Below are 21469 nucleotides of genomic sequence, written 5' to 3'. Positions count from 1 at the left end.
AAGAGCTGTCAGTGCTCCTTGTTTGTTTGTTTGTTTTTCGAGACAGGGTTTCTCTATATTGTTTTGGACGCTGCCTGGAACTCGCTCTGTATCCCTGGATGGCCTCAAACTCACAGAGATCCACCTGCCTCTTTCTCCAGAGTGATGGGATTAAAGGAGTGTGCCACCACCACCAGGTTCATAAAATTCTTTAGATGATTTTATTTTAGGTGTATGGGTGTTTTGCCTGTGCATATGTATGTGTACCATGTGCCTGACTGTGCCCTCAGAGGTCAGAAGAAAGCATTGGATTCTCCGGGACTGGAATTACAGATGGTTTTGAGCTCCCACATGGGTTCGGGGAAGTGAACCTGGGTCCTCTGCAAGAACAAATGGTCTTAACTGCTGAAACATCTTTGAAGTCCCCTTGTCAGAGTATTCTATTACAGCAATAGAAATGAGACACATAGAGTAACTCTTTGTTTAAGAGTCTGAGGAACAGCTAGACTGCTTTCCAAAGTGGTTGTTCATTTTATATTCCCACCAACAGTGTTTATGAGCTCCATTTTCTGCATTATCACTTATATTTATTGTCATAGGATCATGATATGTGTTTGATCAGCTGTCATATGCTTGTGTAAATACACATCTTGAGCAAGTAGTTAAGAGTAATTTGTGAAGGCCTGGAAAGATGGTTCAACAGTTAAGAACTGCTGTCCCTTTAGAGGACCAGAGCATGGTTCTTGACCACCTGTAACTCCAGCTTCAGAGGCCCCATCCATCACCCTCTTCTGGCATCCTTGGACAACTGCACACATGTGCACATACACAGAAACATGTGAATAAATAATTACAGACACAAATACATATTCAAAGAGCAATCTGGGGCTAAAGTGGGCTCAGTGGTCAAGATCCCTGGCTACTTTCCAAGAGGACCTGGATGCAATTCAGCACCCACACGGCAGCTTACAACCGTTTGTAGCTTTAATTCCAGGAAATCCAACACCCTCATCTGGGTCCCAAAGGCATCATGAATGAATATGGTGCACAGACATACACGTAGGCAAAACACACATAAAATCAAAGTAAATAAAGAGCAGCCTGGGAAGAGGCAACAGGCTTGAAATATCTTCCTAACAGAGCTTTCCTGAAGGATCAGAGCGTGTAGAGGCATTGTTGGGTAGGATCTAGCTCCAGAAATAACAGTTTTTAAAATAATCTCTGTTGGCTTAAATGAAACAGCTGGTTTGGGTCAAAATTAAGAATGAGTTTCTTGAACTCAAACATGTTTCCAACGTCTCTGTCACACAAGGCTTCAAATGAAAGCCTTATTGCACGTTAAGGCCACCACTCCCCTCTCTCAAAGCAAGTGTAGCATTCTGGTTTCAAAATGGAAACAATTGTGGAGGTGACCAAGTCTCTTAGTTGTTTTAGTCCAGAGCTATTATTTTCATAGACTGGTATGTCTAATAATTTGGAAACTGTTTGCAAACATACAATCCCCAAGGAGTTCTAAAGCTTAAAAAATAGTGCAGCTTCTTGGGCTGTGCTCTTGTGCCTCTTCCCACATGAGTTAGTGGGTAGAGCCTCGTGGAGATAATGCCAGGCATGTGAGATAAACATCCTTTTCAAAATCAACATACACTTCTGTTTCTCCCAGTCCCAGAGGAAATCAGGCATTGTCAATCAGATGTGCTGAACTTTCTTCTGCACTAACATTCTAACACAATGAAAAAAATTTGACTAGTTGCCAGACATTTCATTAGTTTCTAAGACAAAGACATGCTTTCTTTATAGTGTTATTGTGTCCACCATTTCTTTCTTATTTAAAAAGTTTTTTTTAAAATATATTTTATGAGCATTGGTGTTTTGCCTACATGTATGTCTATGTAGGGGTGTCAGAAACCCTGGAACTAGAGTTATAGATAGGTGTGAGCAGCTGTGTGGGTGCTGGGAATTGAACCCAGGTCTTCTGGAAGAGGAGTCAGTGCTCTTAACTGCTGAGTCATCTCTTCAGTTTGTCTACAATTTCTAGATATTATTAAAATTCAAAATCATGATGGGAGCCAGGTACAGTGGTACACATCTGTGGTCTCTGCCATTGGGGGACTGAGGCAGGAGGATCAGTGTGAGTTTGAGACCAGCATAGGCTACAAAATGAGGCCATACCTTAAATAGACAAGCAAACAAAATGCTCCAACAAAAAAGTGAAAGTCATACAGATGCAGGAGTCTCAGTAAGGACTTACATATTGGAATGAACAAGAGGGGTGTTAATAAACCTTTTTACTTTAGTATTTTGAGACAGAATCGCATGTAGCACAGGCTTGTTTCTAAATCACCATGCAGTAGAAGATGATCTGGCTATTCCTGATCCTCCCACCTCCACCTCTCAAGTGCTAGGATTGCAAAAATATATTTTTTGTAAGTATGGAAAATTTCAGATACAAAACAATTGAACTTTATTTTAGTGGGGGATGGGGGAGAGTCTCAGTTTGTACCTATGCTATCCTCTTGACTCAACTTCCTAAGGGCTGGGATTATAGGTATGGACTATCTGGCAGATATTGACTAGTGTAGTGTCATTTTTCTATCCAATATTTACCTAAATCAGTTATCTTAGTCAGTGTTCTGTTGCTGAGAAGAGACACCATGACCTCAGAAACTCTCATAAGGGAAAACATTTAACTGGGGCTGGCTTACAGTTTCATAGGTTTAGTCCATTATCATGGTAGGGCATGACAACATGGCAGCATGCAGGCTGACATGTTGCTGGAGAGGTAGCTTAGAGTTCTACATCTTGGTCTGCAGGCAGCAGAAGGCGACTGTGTCCCACACTAGGCATAGCTTGAGCATAGGAGACCTCAAAGCCTGCCTCTACAGTGGCATACTTCCTCCCATAAGGCCATACCTCCTAATAATGCCACACTCTATGGATCAAGCATTCAAACATATGAGTCTATGGGAGCCATACCTAGTCAAACCACCACAACAATTGTCCATATTGTCAGATTTTGTTTCAAACTGTCTTTTCTTTTGTGCCTGTGTATTTTAGTGAAAATTCGGGATACCATGTCATCTTGCCTATAAATAATATGGAATGCAGCTATAAATGGCATGGGATGTTTATTTCATTAGCCATAAAGTTATTGCATTTGAAAAGTAAGTTACATCAAGGTGGAGGCAGGAGGATCAGGGATTCAAGGCCTTTTCCACCACATAGTAAGTTCAGGACCAGCTTGGGATACATTATACCATGTCCCAACAAACAACAAAAAATCCTTTAATATCATGGTATATTGGCTCCATATTTAAGTTTCCCTAAAGGGTAAGAGACTATATACATACATACATACATACATACATACATACATACATACATACATATATCCCCTTTATTTGTTGCTGATCTAGAACTCACTATGTAGATCAGGCTGGCCTCAGATTCATAGAGGTCTTCTGGCTGCTGTTTCCTGAGTGATGGGATCAAAGTCATGCATCATCATGTGAATTTTTAGAAACTCACAAAATACATACACTAATAGAATGAACCCTCTTGTGCCTATCACCCCCCAACAGCCCTAGCAACCCAAACTCATGGCTTTAACCTGTGTATGGCAGCTCACATCTGTAACCCAATTATTTGGAAGGCTAAGACAAGGGAATAATAACAACTTGGAGGCCAGCCTGGGTTACAAAATCAGACTCTGTGTTAATATAAACAATCAGTCCCACATACTGTTTCATGGGTAATCCTCCATGCTCTCCTGCAGCACCCATGGTTGATTTTCAAGGCAGTAGGCTAGCATTATTTCCACTCATGGAAATCAGTCATTTCCTGTGGGCACTTCCTGTGGAGGCTGGAACTTGTAGGAGTATAACCCAGAAGTGGCTTCAGTTTGGCAAAAGGTAAATGCGCAATAAGAACAGCTGTGGGCCATTAGCAAACAACACTCACTAATGGGTCCTGTCCTAGTAAAGGGAAATCTTGGCAGTGAACCAACAGTGCTAACTGGAGGTCTGCAATTTTCTCATGGTCATTAAGGAAAAAGCTGGTACCCAACCGGTTGTTTTGATTCCTGACTACACAGCTTGACTACATTTCCCCAAATCCCTTTGTTATGGCTGTATACCTTGTTTCTAGCCAAAAGAAAGGAGGGAGATATGATCTGCGCCTCCTTTGGGCCTGGCAAGTAACTCTACTGTTCAGTATCTTTCTTGTCTTCTCTTTCTACCTTTGCTGAGTTCCTGAGTGCTTTCTTTTTATAGTTACTACATACAAGGGGTCTAGCACAGGTACCCAAGGTCTTAGGAAATGGAGCTTCCAGTAGTTTCTTGAATGAGGTTTACAAAAGCACTCCTTCTAAGGACCTGTGTTGGTCTGTGATGAGATTTAAAAAAAAAAGAATGATTTTGTTATCCCATTAAGACTTTTTGGACCTGGGCATGGTGGCTCATGCCTTTAATGGAGGCAGGCAGGCAGATCTCTACAAGTTCAAGGCAAGCTTGGCCCACAAAGCGAGTTCCGGGACAGCCAGAGCTTTTACACAGAGAAACCCTGTCTCAAAAAACAAAACAAAACAAAACAAAAAAAAATCAACAACAAAAGATTTTTTTGGTTGTTTTTTATAGCAATTGGCTTACCATGACTTATTCTGTGAATGCCCTCCTTGTCAGAAATAAGAACAGTTGCAGGAAATTTTGATTCTGTCAATAAAGTACCCACTAACTAAGGTAAGGTGTCAGCTGTCTTCTTTTTCTTTTTCCTTTTTTTTTTCTCCTTGTTTCTTGAGACATGATTTCTCTGTTGCTTTAGAGCTTGTTCTGGAACTCACTCTGTAGACCAGGCTGGCCTCACACTCACAGAGATCCCTTTGCTCCCAGCTCCTGAGTGCTGGAATTAAAGGGGTGTGGCACCACCACCTGGCTAGGCAAACATTTCTCAAGCCAGGTATTATGTGTGGTGGTGCATGTCTAAAACTGGAAGGTTGTAAGTTGGAGGCTAGCTTGGGCTACACAGTGAGAATTTATTTCAAGAACCCCAAACCAGGAGATAGGCTTTTTTAGCTCATAGTTTTGGAGATCCTAATTCTAGGATTGGGTAGATGTACCATTTTTCTCTCTGGTGTCCTTTGGTGAGAGTCTCTGACTACATCACAACATGGTGGATGATATCATGGTGAGAGACAGAGAGAGAGGGAAGGAGAGGGATGGATGGAGGAAGAGAGACAGAGAGCGCACACAATGGAGAGGGGAAGGGGCCAGGCTTGCTCTTTGTTATTACTCTCTCCTGGGAATTGGTAAGTAATTCAGTAGGTGTACCAGTAAGAAAGACCCAGCCTACTCTTTAAAACTAGCATTAATGCATTCATGAGAGTTGAGCCCCTATGACCCCAATGACCTTCCAGCAGGATTCACCTCTTACAGGTTTCACCACCTCAGTTCTGTCTCACTGGGGACCAAGCTTTTAGCACATTAACCTTTGGAAGACAAGCCATAATGGCAGGAGAGATGGTGACATGATTCCACTGTCATTAGTGACTTATAGAGCATATGAGAAGTTTAGAATCCCAAGTCTCCCCTTTTTGTACGAGCTTAGCATGGAAGCAATAAACTGTTTACCAATAAATTTGCTTAGAAAACATTATGTTACATAAGAGTAAATTTAGCTAAAGGAGCCCTGCCTGTGCCAGACAGATTAGGGAAGAGCCCTGGCTGCAGCAAAGCCCCCTCCCCCTTATCAGGAAGAACATCATTTTGCCCTGCATAAGTAAGGCAACCCTAGTCAACAGCTGCCCTGGAAAAGCAGCTCTGGCTTGTTTCAGATAACTACCATAATATGTTTTCATTGTAAATCTCCCCATTTGTTCAAACACAAAAGCCTAAAAGTTTTGGCTCTGTAAAACATGTTTAATTTTGCTCAAAGTGTAACTTGGGGGTTCCAGACCTATAAGCAACCCACAGATAAAAGCACATGTAAGAATGCAACGGTATAGCTCAAACCAGAATCCACAGATGTTGGTTAGAGAAAGGGAGGGAGGGAGAGAGGGGAAGGGAGAGAGACAGATAGACAGAGACACAAAGAGAAACAGAAAGACAAAGATGAAATAGGGAAAGATCCATTTCTTTCTTATGTTTTCACTTCTGGGAGACAGGAGTATTTGTACCAGTATTACCTCAGTACTTCCTCTTGGGGAGTAGAGAGAAAAAAAAGTGGTCAGGGGACTAGAATTTCACCATGACATTTTCACAGTGTACATAGTGCATTTTGATCATATTCACTCCCACTACCTTCTCTTGCCCCTCTCCCACTGGTACATTTCTATTTCCTGACTAGGCCCTGACCTACTAGCCTGACATTTTTGCTGTTTGCACTGATGAGATTCAGTGGAGTTGTGTACAGGGACATGGGTGAGGGGTTATGTACAGGAGCCTGCACAACTTAACTACGGCTACATGCTGAATACCCCCTAACTGTGTGTAAATCCTCTGGGAGTGGGGGACCCATGAGTCCCTCCCCTTCCACAACAGGGTGTAATTTTCACCAATCTTTTGAGAAATTATCAGAAGGATCCCAGTATCACTGCACTCCAGAGAAGTCAAACTGAATTCTCTCTTAACCACTGCCCTTCCCCAACCCCAGCCAGATGACTCACAATGTGCCTGCAGGTATAAGGAAATAATAGGTCTTCAAGTTTGAGGACAGAGGTTGAAATACTCTGTAAAGATCCAGAGAGTTAACATTTTAGGCTTTGTGTTGCATGTTACATTTGTTGCAGTGATCCAAAACTGCCTTTGCCAAAGCAGTCATGAAAAGGACACACGTGAGCAGGGGTGGGGGCACATGTATGCCACCCCAACACTTGGGAGGCTGAGGCAGAAGTTTTCCTCAGTTGTTCTCCACTTTATTCTTTGACACAGGGTCTCTCAAGGAACTTGGAGCTCTCTGTTTCTCTGTTTCTGCTAGGTTGGCTGGCCAGTGAACTTTTGGGATCCACCTCTCCTCCACTTTTCTTTTTTTTTTCCTTTTTTTTCTTTTGGGTTGTTCTATTCTTATATATAATATAATTTTTTTATTTAATTTTATATAACAAAGTCCAATTAAATGAAAACAAACATTTATAGACAATATTTGGGAATTTGGGCGTCGTTCTTTCCAAACTACTTCCTGCTGGTAAGGGGCGCTGTCTTGGGGGATTCGAAGAAGATTCAGATATCCTAGCTGTAGTCTGTATCTCCTCCACTTTTCAATGCTGGGGTTACAGGCTCTTTTAGTTGCTATGAAAAGACACCATGACCATGGTAATGCTTAGAAAGGAAAACATTTAATTGTGGTGACTCACTTACAGTTCAGAGGTTTAGCCCATTATTGTCATGGTGGGGAGCAAGGCAGCATACATGTAGACATGGTGCTGGAGAAGGAGCTGAGAGTTCTGACATCTTGACTCACAGGCAACAGAAGTTATCTGTCTCACTGGGCAGTATCTTGAGCATATATGAAAGCTCGAAGCCTGCCTCCAGGGAGATATACTTTCTACAACAAGGCCACACCTCCTAATAGTGCCACTCCCTTTGGGGGACATTTTCTTTTAAGCCACTACAGGGGCCATTCTTTTTTTTTTTTTTATGTCAATGCTAGGGATTTGATCTCTTGATTGTCCAGCAAGTACTCTGAGGTATCTGTCCCATCCAGATTTTACAGATTCTAAATGACAGGAGAACTTAGTCCTTTATGTGCACTCAAAATTATATGTTATGTGAAAAATTACATGAAATTCATAGCTAAGGTTTTATTGGGACATAGTTATACTATGTGCTTTCTGATTTTCTTTTGGGTTGTTTGAAACTGGGTCTAATTAAGCATAACACTTGAGGTTGACTTCTGACCTGTAAACACACACACACACACACACACACACACACACACACACACACACACACACAAAACCAAACCCCTGCAATAGGGCTTATGTAATGTTACTCAGCCTTAAATACATGACTGTGTTTCTAGTTTTTACATTCTTACCTGTGTTTGGTTTGAGGTTTGATAACTATACTCCTACTTAGAAAATTATTGTAGAATTAAAACACAACACTCAACATTCTTTAGTTAGTAAAATTTAGAAAAATACCTTCAACACAAAAGTCTCATTATGTTACCCAGGCTGGCCTAAAAATCTGGATCTTTCTGCTTTAGTCTCTCCACTACTGGGGTCAGAGGCATGAGCTACTGTGGCTGGTCTAGTAAAACATTTTGAAGAGTGCCACTTTCTCCTTGTTGTTTCCCAGTTTAAGAATTACTACAGTTGGATCAGTCATCATTAGGGGTTCTATTGCCATGAAGAGACAACATGACCATGGCAACTCTTTTTAAAACTTTTTCTTGATTCTTTGTGAATTTCACATTAGACATCGCCGTACCATTCATCTCTGTGTCTCTTTGTATCCACATTTTGCCCTTGCAAACTCCCCCACCCAAATAAAGTAAAAGGAGAAATCTTGTCATGGAAGCTATAGTGTGACACAGCAAGTCACAGTGTACCCCTTAGTCTATACATCTTTACTGGCAAGTGTTCATTACGAGTGTTTGGTCTGGTTCAAGGCTGCTGGCTTAAGCTACACCATAGTAATGGGCCCTCACTGGGATTCCTCTTGGATATTCTGTTGTTGTCCTATGTCATGGAGATCCTCCAGGTTTGGATCTGCAGTACCAGCCCCTTCACATGCCCAGCTCATAGATGGGGTGGATGTTGGGGTGGACCAACTCATAGTCCTGGTTCTGGGCCTGGGTGAAAACTGAATTGGGCAGCCCACCAGCTCACCTATAGAATGGCAATTCTTATAAAGGCAAACATTTAACAGGGGTTGGCTTACAGTTTCAGAGGTTCAGTACATTATCATGGTGGGACATGGCAGCATGCAGGCAAACATGGTGCTGGAGAAGGAGCTGAGAGCTTAATCTACGGGTAGCAGGTGAGATTGCTACACTGGGCATGACTTGAGTGTATATGAGACCTCAAAGCTTGCCTTCACAATGACACACTTCCCCCAACAAGGCCATATCTCCATATAGTGCCACTCTCTATGGGCCAAACATCCAAATACATGGGTCTATGGGGCCCATACCTATTCACACTACCACAGACTCCTTCTGATTGTGGCCCCTGGACTTTGTTGACTGGGATCTTTCTTGTATCCTGGAGGCTTGCATCAGAGGCTGCCTTCCAGTCTGGCCCAGTTTGCTTTTCCTCACTCACTACTTTCTTGGTGGCAAGTCTCTGGAATGCTTACCTTTCTCAGGATAACCCCTTCTCTCCCTTGTCTTATCCATTTACTCTTCCCATTCCCTCTCAGTCTCAGAAAACACCTATCCTCTTGTTGAGTCTTCTTGGTTTAGCACTGGTTCATGGATTTTTCTAATTTCTCAACTCCCACAGCACTTAGCCCAGGGTACACGATTTAGCACTTAATTATACATTGCCTCTTATTTATTTTGGTTAGTTGTGCTAGTTTTTGCCTTTTCTAGTGAGGTTGTTGACTCCTTTAAAACAACGCATCTTGTATTTTTTAAAATTTCTTGAAGCACTCTAGTACACACATAGTAAGCTATCTGCCCTACAAATAAATGCTGATTATTTCATTCATAGATTGGTAGGCACTGATGTGAGACTGCCTATATATTATTTAATATCTGCTGTTTAATAAATATTTGTCAGATTTATTAAGTTGGGGTGAGTAGTGAAGGAAATGAGCTCCAAATGTTGGGCAAATCACACCAGTTGTACAATCATTTTTTTTTTTACCTGCCAAATGAAGATAAAAATGTCTTCTTGCCGGCCATAGTGACTGTATTACTTGCATCTCTGTAGCTGCTATAAAAATACCATGCCCAGATGCACCTCTGCAAGCTCAACCTGCTGGGCCGGTGCCACTATTCACACTCCTAGCGGAACCTTTGCAAATATTATCATGGAGTTCTCTCAGAACAGAACTTCCTGATCTTAAAGAATCACGAGCTCTCCAGGCTTAACCAAGAGGAGCTGGCAGTACTCCTGGTCCAGAGTGACCCTTTTTTCATGCCTGAGATACGCAAAGGTTACAAAGGAGAGGGCCAGAAACAGATTCTCAGGCAGCCACAACCGTGTGAGACTCCACGTCTGTGAGCCCTTCACCTGAGGCAACTGCAGTTATCTCAGCTGCCTCAGGCCTCATAACCCAATGGACAGAAAGGCGTTGGCCATCATGAAGGAGCACAGGCTGAGGTCTGATGTGATTCACAACATCCAGGACATCTGCAACAACAAGCGCACTTGCAGGAACCAACCTTGCCCTTTTCTTTTTTAATTGTGTGGACTTTCAAATAAACAGAAATTACAAGGGGGAAAAACATGACCAGAAGCAACTTACCAAGGAAAGAGTTTACAGTTCTAAAGGGCTAAGGGTTCATCCTGGTGGGGAGGCATGGAAGCAAATGGCAGGCAGGGCAGGTGGATCAGGAAGCTGAGAGCTCACGACTGTAGCATGATTAATAAAAACCAAGAGACAGATACTGGGGTTAATGCTGAAGATCAGAGAAGTAAAGTTGCCAGCCACTAGAGAGTTTTCACCTCTACCAATGCTCAGACTGAAGGGGGTGATCCTGTCCTCAGACTGCATCTGTCTCCACCAAGCCTCAGACTGCACTGAGCTCCTGTCTTCTCCAGCCGTATATTCCTCTCTAGTGCTGGGATTAAAGGCATTGGATCCCAAGTGTTGAGATTACCTTTGTGTGAGCTCTGTTGCTCTTTTAGACTGGGTCAATTTCATGTAGCTCAGGGTGGCCTTGAACTAACAAAGAGCTGTCTGCTTCTGTCTCCCGAGTGTTGAGATTAAAGGTGTGCATCACCACTGTCTGGCCTCCATGGCTAACTAGTGTGGGTAGCTTTGCACTCTGATCTTCAGGCAAGCTTTATTTGTTAGATGATAAACAAAATATCATCACACACAACTTCAACCACAAACATGAAGCAGATAGTGAAGTGGTGTGCAGCTAGAAATTCTCAGAGTCTGTCCCAGTGATGTACCTTCACCCATAACTCTCTCAATAGTGCTGCCACTAGGAACCCAAGTGTTTAAATGCGTGAACCTATGAGACACCTGCTTCATTTAGACCACTACAGTGACACATACTTGTAATCCTAGTATTTGAGATGTAGAGCAGGAAGATCATAAATGTGAGGTCAGCCTCGTATACAAAGTGAGACCTTTCATCTCAAGAAAATGTCTTCCTGACTGGATGTGGCATTGCATGCCGGTAATTCCAGCACTGAGCAGGCACATACAGGAGGATAAGGAGTTCAGGAGTAGCCTGTGCTGTATGAGACCTTGTCTAGAACAAACAAAATATCTATCTATCTATCTATCTATCTATCTATCTATCTATCTATCTATCATTTTCCTAATCTCCCTTAGAGTTACTATGAGTCTTATATGATATAATGTGCACAAAAAAAATCCTGTAAAGTTTTTTTTTGTTCTTTTGTTTTTTTGTCTTTACCTACTATAAGAACATCCATGGCTATGGTAGCCTATATTTGTTCTTATGGGATTCCCTGGGGGAAGTGGAGCTTGTTGCCTATCACATGGAGTGGGCTACTCTGTTATGAAGCTACTCTTCTGGAAAGCTAAGAATAATTGGGAAAGGAGGAAGAGAATTACCTATCTCATGGCTTCCATGTTCCTGAGAAGGTATGTCAGTCATAGAAAGTGTGATGGGATTTTGAATTTAAAATTCTCTGCTGTCTCTTTATTTTATTCTTTCTGTATTGATGTCATCGTCTCTTCCAGCAGTTGTGAAGCAAAATATGGAATAAGGAATCAAAGCTTTCAAGAGAGAACTTTCTGTATTTGTAATCAAAACTGAGTTCGCCTCTTGATGAGTGCAAAGCTAAGACAGGCAAGGGCAGGGCAGGAAATATGAGTTTGGAGTTATGTCCAAAGCAGTGCCTTCTGTGAACAAAGGAAACATGGGGTTTTATTCTGGGAGTGGACACACATGCATATGGGAAAGACCTTTAAGGGTGGGCACATTCCTAAGCATGCTCAGTAAAAGGTGCTAGTTCGAGGGAGAAGAGACACATTTCTGGCTGTACTTAGTTTGTTGTTATTTAGCCAATGTTCAAAAAGCTACAGGAGGCAGACAACACTTGTGGACTTGCTCAGTTTGCATCATAAAGATAACAGGAATGCCTCTGGGCATGCTCAGATTTCATGTTGAAGTTTCATGAAACTAAAATAAAGAAAGAGAAAGACAGGACATTTCACTTAGCTGCCAACATGTTTGGGTTGAATCTCCTTTACTTTTTCTTCTCTGGTACTGGAAGCCATACTTGTACTTGGTGCATGCTACGAAAATGCTGTTACTGAGTCATATCCTACCATGGATCTTCTGCATTTTATTTCTTCAGATTCTAAAAGGGAAGTACAACTCTGGCCATCATTGAGATTAACACATTTCTTTTTTCTTTCATATATCTTTCTTCCCCTTTCCTTTTAAGTTTTCCTCATCTCGTGACTTCATCTCTCTCCACTTCTCTTTCTTCCATTGGTCTTTATTTTAGTTGTCTATTATATCAAAGTGCATTTGTTAACACTGATAATATTTCTTGAGTTGTCTTTGTTTTTTTTGTGTGTGTGTGTTGTTACTGTTCTTGATATAGATCTTGCCATTTCGCTTTGGCTGGTCTGCCTCTGGAGTGGCAGGATTACAGGCATGTGACACATCTGGCCACTTCATACTTTAATTAAAATAAAAATATTTGGGATGGAATATACCTCTATGAATGTATGTATAAATAAATCTATATGTATACATATATAGTTTTCCTCTCTCCATGTGTTTTTCTTAAGACAGTGTTTCACTATGTAGTTCTGGCTGGAATGAAACTCACTAAGTAGACCAGGCTGCTTTCAAACTCACAGATACCTATCTGCCTCTGCCTCCTGAATGCTGGGTTTAAAAAGGTGTGTGCCACCAGTTCCAGCCCTAACATGTCCTTTTATTAGTGTTTAAACACGAAAAGTTTCCCCCTATTTGGGTTAGTGTTTTGCAGTGAGACATGCATGTGTAATGGGTACATTTGTGCTACTCTTCTCAAGAAAAATGGCATTTAAGATTTTTCTTTTGGGGTCCAGCATGGTGGCACATGCCTTTATCCCAGCACGTGGAAGGCTGAGACAGTCGCGTCACTGTGAGTTTGAGGTCAGCCTGGTCTACAGAGTGAGTTTCAGGTCAGCCAGGGTTATGTAGAGAGACCACCCTGTCTTTTAAGAAGTGATTTTTCTTTTAGAAAAATAAAATGCAACTATACAAGTCTGATGTTGAAATCTGCAGTGTTGTTGTGGGGCAGATCTTTTTTTCTAGTAGATTATTTTGTAGACTTTTTTTTTTCTTTTTGCAGGTTAGCTTGGAATTCACTATGTAGCTTAGAGCAGCTTCAAAATGTCAGGGATTCTCCTGCCTCAGCCTCCTACTGTTACAAGCATCAGTCACCACAGTCAGCATAGACTTTCTCTTCTTAGAGGCTTGACTAGAACAATAGCCCTAGGGGAGAAAGCCCATCTGAAAAACAAAACACGTGGGTTTTGTAAAGTTCTGGGTTCTAGTGTTGACTTTTTTGATAGGAACTTGAAAACTTTTGTATTTAAAATGATTGTTTTTCTGTGAAAAGAAGTATTTTCAGAGCTAGATGTCTTAAGGAAAGAGCTTGTCCAAAAAAAAAAAAAAAAAAAAAAAAAAAAAAAAAATCCTTCCAGAAGGCGAGGACGTTGCGTTACAGAGGTCAGTACTTTCAAGACTTCATAAGCATAAAATTTCCACATAGTACCTCCCACCAATTGTTTCCCAGATTTCAGTAGAGCACTGAGCAGACTGAATCTTACATCCGCAAAAAGAGCACTCCACCCCCTTTCCTCTAGTATTTAAGAGGAACTGGCTCAAATCCAGATCTGAGCCACACCTGAGAAAGTGCCCTAACCCTATGGCCATGTCCAAAGTTCTGGAGAGGCACTGGGACCCCACTCTTGAGAACACCTCTGTTCTTTAGCTTTTCAGGCCATAGGCGATACTATTATAGAGGAGGGGAAACCCAGCTTTTCGTGCCTGGTCTCTTTTCTAAATGGACACCACTTCTGTTCAGGACTCTTAAATAGAAAACACATCAGTTTTCCCCAAAGTGCTTTTTGTTCCTGTGTGTGTGTGTCCAGAAGTTCCCTTGCCAGCCAGGGTGGAGAGCCCAAGATACCCGTCAGGTGCTGCGAGGGCTTGGAGCAGCTTTGGCCCCCACTCTCCTGGTCTGGTCTCTCCCGCAGAGCAGGTGAAAGGCTTGGCAGGGCAGCTGGAGGAGCTGCCTTCCTTACCTGGCGAAGGGGCGGGGCAGGGAGGCCGTCAGGGGTGGGGCCCAGGTGCGATTCCGGCTCGTGATTGGTCGGTGCCGCGCCTGTCTCCATGTGCCGTGCCGCCAAGGCACAACATTCAAGCCCGGGGGGCGGGGCCGGCGCGCGCTTGGAGGAAGCGGTGGCGCTGCAGCTGCGGGGCGTGGGGGCGGCGGCTTCGGAGGCCAAGGCGGCGGTGGTGGCCCTGGAGGAGGCACTGGCACCTCGGCCGGGGAAAGCGCTCGGTCGGGACCCTAGAGAAGGCCCTATGGAGGTGGCGGCGGGTGGAGGCTGTGGCGCGGGGCCGCCGTTGCTGCTGAGTGATAGCGAGCAGCAGTGCTACTCGGAGCTCTTCGCGCGCTGTTCAGGCGCTGCAAGCGGGGCCCCGGGACCTGGGCTCCCCGAGGCTACCAGGGTCGCCCCAGGCACTGCCACTGCGGCCGCCGGTCCAGTGGCTGATCTGTTCCGAGCGTCGCAGCTGCCTCCGGAGACGTTGCACCAGGTGTGTCTCTGCGCTCTTTTATCCTTCACAGGTCTGTAGGGACAGTGTCTATGGAAGAATGGGGCGACAGCGACTGTTCTCAGGGATCTGGAGGGCGTCAGCCAGGGCGGCAAAAAGGGGAGTGCTGTGCAGCTGAGGATGGCGGCGACGCCCTTGTCCCCAGAGACACTAGCCTCCTCTGCAGTTCATCTCCTCCTCTCCCAGTGCTTGGGTGCGCTCTTCATTCCTTGAGAGAGTCTCAACACCTCTATCGTTTCTGAGGGTTCTTCAGCTTCCAGACCCAAAGTTTGCCCTGTTCTGGAAGTGATGTTTGTTTTGGCTGCTGTCTGCTTTAACCTCTGTTCCTTGCTCCTGCCCCTCCCTTTGTTGACTGCACACTCAGGGTGCCTTGTTGGGATTTGAACTTGATGGGTGTGTTCATGTGTATCTGTATGGCTCTTGGCCTAGGACTAAATGTTGTCCCTGCTTTATATTTGCGATACATACATACCTACTTCATACGTTTGTTCACTAACATACTTTTGATTATTGGTATGAAACTGGAAAATCTTAATGCCCAGTTGTAGAACAGGGACTCCGGGCTTCAAGAGAAGAGCATTGGTCAAGTCCAAAGTAAGTTCCCCATTTAGGTCCAGGGGTGGACTCAGAACTCTATAGCTGTAGTTTCCCATTTTATTATTCCTTGACTTTGATGTGGAGTTGTGAAACAAAGGGTGTCATAGCTTCTTTCTGCTTGCCCCATACCTGGAAAGGAGGAAGCAGGTGCTGGTTTTGTTTTCTGCTGTCCTTGAAGCTTGGAGAAAGACTGCTTGTTAAGCCTTTTGTCTGTCATTTGTTGTCACCACCAGTAATTGGTGATAAAATTGTTAATATAAAGCCCCAAATATGAATTTTTACTTAAAAACCAATAGCATGAAAGTTATTAACACCAGCTGGATATTTACAGTGCCTATCAATGATATAAAATGTAGTTCCTAGGGAGTACTGAGGGTTTTATGGTTCACCTGTCTTATTATTGCTTTTGTGGGGCTTTTCTTTTTTTCTTTTTCTTTTTTTTTGTCACTCAAGACTGTTTTATAGTGCTGGAGCATACACATATGCTCATATGTTTAAGAGTGTAAATTTTAGCCACTTGGTTTACCTTTTTGTATTTAGGATTTCTGAACATGATCAGTATTCATAGAATTTAACATGGCTGTTTGTTCCTGTAGAATTCCTTGATAAGAGGATAGTTCAGCCGCTGCTGCTAAGCAGTTGAGTTGCACAAGGTGATGAGGAAGTCAGTGTTCTGAAACAAACTGTAGCTATTACAAGGACCTCTGGATACTTCTGAGCATGATAAATTTACTACATCATCTGAGGCAATGCACCAAATAAGGGGGCTGGGCATCTGGCAGGGATTATTTTGTGGTCAGTAATATATCAAGCGTGATAAGAGGAAGGGGTATATGAAGATTGGCGGAGGGTTCCTCAGGAATTGGAGAGGGGGCTTTCCTATGTGATTCCTAATGCTTCCTTGAAGTACACATAATTTAAAAAGAACCCAAGGCACTTAGAGTGGAAAACAGCATGCAAAAGACTATTTCAGATGTTAGCAAAAGGGGCCATCCCTAATAGATTGCTTGTAGTCAGTCTGAGCTTTATGCTCCCTTACTAAGCCCAGTGAAATAAGATATACTCCCTTTAACTTAGTAAAATTAGAATAGCCCACTAATCTTGGTACAGGTAAAAATTAACATTTAAAAATACCCCGAACAGGGAAAGGTAATCAAAGTTCACATCTAGTGGCCATCTAAGTTTTATTCACCAATTTGGTGATATGTGTGTGCTCTGTCTGATTCATTTGTTTCACCTCACTAGTGTATTAGCTTAAAAAAATGTAGAAAATTTCTTCCTGTCCCTTCTAAACAGGAACCTGTAAGTTCAGATTTAACTGACCCAACAGGTATAACTGCTCAAATCATGGAGACAATAACCCGACTGGTAGTTTCTATGGTTAACGGCCAGGTTTTCCTCTTAATAAGCATACGATTAAGATTATTGTAATCTAGGGCTGGGGATTTAGCTCAGTTGGCAGAGTGCTTGCTTAGCATTCAGGAGATACATGGATTCAGTTCCCAGCACTACATAAAATTGGGTATGGGGGCATATACTTAAAATCTCAGCACTCAGGAGATAGAGGCAAAAGTTCAAGGTCATAATCAGCTATATAGCTAATTTGAGGACAGCCTGGGTAAATTAGACTTTGTCTTAAAAATGATTATCATAAAAAAGATTATCATTATCTATTAAGAAAGAGGTGAATTTAACCAGGAAAAATGTCCTATAAAAGTACATAATTTTGCAGACTGGTGCTGGTGCACACCCACAGCACTTGGGAGGCAGAGGCAGATGGATATCTGTGAATTCAAGGCCAGCCTGATGTACAGAATGAGTTCTAGAGCACCCAGGGTGGTTTCACAGAGAAACCCTGTCTTTTAAAAAAACAAATAAATAAGCAAATAAACAAAACCCCCATAATTTATTTCCTTTTTGTAGCATAAAATAAACCACTGCATCTATTATTTAGTTGTGGAAGTAAGTTTGCAAAGTTACTTTATATAGAAGTATTTGTATATACTTATAAATTGTATGCATAAGCTATATACTTACAAATTATGTATAAAAATCATCAACACTTAGTCAAATCATAGCGATTTGACTAAGAGTCTTCTAAAGTTCCATGCATTAAAGGGTTGGTTTTTAGGGTGATATTATGTGAGATGGTTGTAACCTTGAGTGGATGTAGTAGGAGTTCCTTAAATCTTTGGGAGAGTTGTAGCATACAATAGCTACTTCCAAATGACAAAGTTTATATTTGATTCAGTGAATTAACAAAGATATAGACTTCTTTATAAAGCCCACTTTTAGATTACTCTCTAGAGATGCTGTGCATGTTTAAATTATAATTGGTTTTCATTTTTATAGTAGGCCATAGTTGGGTTATAGTAAAGAAGCATGTCCAGGCTGTGAGTAGTATTTTTTTGGATTTATTTATTTTATTATTTCACATGTATAAGCATCTTTCCTGTGTTCGTGTATGTGTACCTTGTGTGTGCCTGGTGCCCACTAAGGTCAGAAAAGTGCATCAGATCCCCTGTGATCCGAAGTTACAGTTTTGAGCTGCCCTGGGGTGCTAGGGATTTAACTCTGGTCCTTTGCAAGAGCAGCAAGTGGTCTTAACCATTGAGCAAACTTTCCAGCTCAGTTGTGTTTTTTTTAAATTTCTGTTCACAATCTCATCTCTGAGATGTCATTAAAAATTTCAACTCAGGCTTTCTTATAGTCCAAGCTGGCTTTAAATATTCTATATGAAAAAGTTGACCTTGAACTCATGCCACTACTTCCCAACTCCTAGGATTACAGATATGTAATTTTAATTTAAAAATTAAAACAAACTTTGAAGAAACTGCTTCATCATTAAGGAAACAAACAAAATCCTTATCAGGAAAACTTTCTTGTTATTAGGCAGATCTATTTATTTCCTTTAATTTTTCAATTATTTTTATTTTGAGGTAATATGATTATATTATTTCCCCTTCCTTTTCTTCCCTTCAAACCCTCTCATATACCACTCCTTCCTCTCTTTCAAATTCATGGCCTCCTTTTGACTTCATTTTTGTTACATGCATATATGTATCTCTCTCTCTCTCTCTGTGTGTGCGTGTGTGTATCTATATCTATCTATCTATCTATCTATCTATCTATCTATCTATCTATCTTCCTAAATATAACCTACTCAGTCTGTATAATGTTACTTGTACATATGTTTTTAGGGCTGACTATTTGGTATTGGATAACTAATTGGTGTGCTCTTCTCTAGGGGAGAATCCACTCAGCATTTCTCAGTTGCTTTAGTTCTTTGTGTAGGGTTTAGGCCTTTTGGACTCTTCTGTCATCTCTGTATATTGTTGTTGTCTTTGATCAGCTCGTGTTGAGGCAATCATGGTGGTGAGACATTGTGGGTATAACTTTTGAGAGTGTTAGGAGACAGTCATAGTGAACTCCCTGGACCTTTGGTTCTTAGAACCATTTCACTAGCTCTTCCACAATGATCCCCGAGTATTAGGTATTGGGATGTTTTATGGATGTATCCATTGGGCCTGGGCTCCACAAATCTGCACAATGACTTGTGGTTTTCTGTAATGGTCTCTATCGGTTGCAAAAAGAAGTTTCTTTGATGAGGGTATAGGCAAAAATACTTAGAATGTAGGTAGGGATTATGCTGGTTTAGTAAAGTGGTAGTTGTAGGCTTTCATCTAAGATCTATGATTGCACTAAACAAGGGTCATTACTTGGTTAGGTTTCCAGTACAAGGCATGCTTTTCTTCTTGTTGAGTACTTCAGTTAGACTTGTTTTGGTTACCGCTAAGGTATGAGTATCACTACTGTACCTTTGGGGTTATTTTCCATGCTGGTTGTTGTGGTTCATAGTTAGCCATAAGTGTTTTTTAAAAAAAATGTAAATGAGGGGCTGGACAGCTGGCTCAGAAGGTAAGAACACATATACTGTTTAGTTTCCAGCACCCATGTTGGGTGGCTCATGACCCACATTGGATATGATGTCATCTTCTGGCTTCTGTGGATACTATATTTATGTGTATCCTCACATATATACATACTTTAAATTTAAGTAAAATCTTTAAAATATAAAATGAATTAATTTATTACTTTTGGTTCTTTAGATAATGTTATTTTATAGCTGGCATGTATTTTTTGAGACAAGTTTTCATTTGTAGTAGCTAGCCCTGACTAACCCAGAAGCTAGCCTTTAGCTTGTATCAACTCTCCTGTCTCAGCCTCTGGAGCTCTGGGATTACAATTATGTGTCACTGTAACATATACTTGAGGGAGATAAGAGGGTAACACAATAAAACATAATGTTGTAGTACTGTTTAGGGATACTGTTTGAAAATGGAGGTTTTTTTGTTTTTGTTTTTGTTTTTTGAGACAAGGACTCACGTAGCCAAGGCTGGCCACAAACTCACTCTGTAGCTGAAGATAACTTTGAACTCCTAATCCTCCTGGTGGGATCTGGGATTACAAGTATGTACTATCATGCCAAGTTTATTTTTTCTGAAAGAGAATATAGAGTAAGTATCAGATTCAATACCAGATTCAAGGCATTGTCTGATTAAAAGGATATTTGAAGTATGGTGTAGGCAGAGGCATGCCCATAATCCCAGCTCTGGGGATGCTGAGGCAGAAGAATAGCAAGTTTGAAGCCAAGTTGGTCTGCATAGTGAGATAATACTTCAGTATGCATGATTTAAAATTATTTTCTAATTATATATATTTGTATGTGACACATATATGATCAATAAGACAAAATAGTTTTATGTTAGTTCAGTTTAAAATGAGACATCGTATTGTACATAACCTTCTGTAACTTGTTTTTCCTCTTATTGATATTTTTTTTTTTTGGAATTTGTCCTTGTTGACACATGTCCTGTCAGTTCATTTATTTCCCTTTGAGAACTTTATTACCCATTCTTACAGTGAGTCATCATTGTAATGTTATAGAGATCTTTATGCCAAAGGAAAGTTAGTGACCTTCCTGATTTATGCACAATGTCACACAACTGGGGGATTGTTCTAAATACACATGAACATTAAAAATACCCCACAGGTAGTGGATTGCACACTGATGTTTTTGAGGATGATGGTGGCCTTTTAATATAACTAGGCTTTCATGGGCATTTTTATTATTTAGATAGTACTCTATCTAAATTTCTGTGATCAAACTCACAATGATAAGAATATACATATTTACTACAGTACACTATCCCTACATAAATGGAAGGAACCCCTAAGTTTAACATTTCTAGACTAGTATGGCTATTAGTTTATGTATAATGCCAACTCAACATGGCAAACTGTGGTACTTTTTTCCAAAGTTAGTAACATAACCAAAGTTTCCAAAAATTTAGATTCACACACATACATACTCAAGCATATATATTAGTATGTCATGTATCAATAGCAGCAGCAACAGCTTTTCCAGGTTATTCAATCATCTGAAAAAAATTGTAGAGACATCCAGTGCATTCCATTAAGAAAAAAAGAAATGTAGTGGTGCATGTCTTTAATCCTGGTATTCAGGAGGCAGAGGAAGGCAGATCTCTATGAGTTCAAAGTCAGCTGGATATACAAAATGAGATCCAGGCCAGTTGAGGCTGCACAGCAGGACTCAGGACATTGTCTCAAAAAAACAAAAAAACCCAAAATACAAACGCAAACACACACACACACACACACACACACACACACACACACACACACACACCCCAACACACCACCACCAACAGCATTTCAAAAAAACTGTAGCACAGTTCTGTTTCTGTTGTGTTACATGGCATTTTTATTTATTTTTAAAGTTTACATAATTTTCATCCCCTAATTCAATTCCTTCCATATCCCCCCTTCTCCTTTTCAAATTCACATGGCCTCATCTTCAATTATTGTTTTACACACACACACACACACACACACACACACACAAATAGAATTATTGTTGCCCATGTGTACATGGGTTTAG

At 41.4% G+C, this 21469-nt stretch overlaps 1 protein-coding gene across 1 annotated transcript in view; it reads left to right on the top strand.

Annotated features, from left to right (window-relative positions):
• Positions 1-14636: 14636 nt before the first annotated feature.
• Positions 14637-21469, top strand: part of Reps2 (RALBP1 associated Eps domain containing 2) — a gene marked incomplete at its 3' end in the record, with an annotated part of 158602 nt that continues 151769 nt past the window's right edge. The window contains exon 1 of the mRNA XM_051178746.1: positions 14637-14892. Coding sequence (XP_051034703.1) covers positions 14659-14892 — 234 coding nt within the window. The remainder of the gene's footprint in view (positions 14893-21469) is intronic.

The sequence above is a fragment of the Phodopus roborovskii genome, unplaced genomic scaffold (assembly GCF_943737965.1).
Source record: "Phodopus roborovskii unplaced genomic scaffold, PHOROB, whole genome shotgun sequence".
Taxonomy (NCBI): domain Eukaryota; kingdom Metazoa; phylum Chordata; class Mammalia; order Rodentia; family Cricetidae; genus Phodopus; species Phodopus roborovskii.
This window is presented reverse-complemented; position numbering and strand designations above follow the sequence as displayed.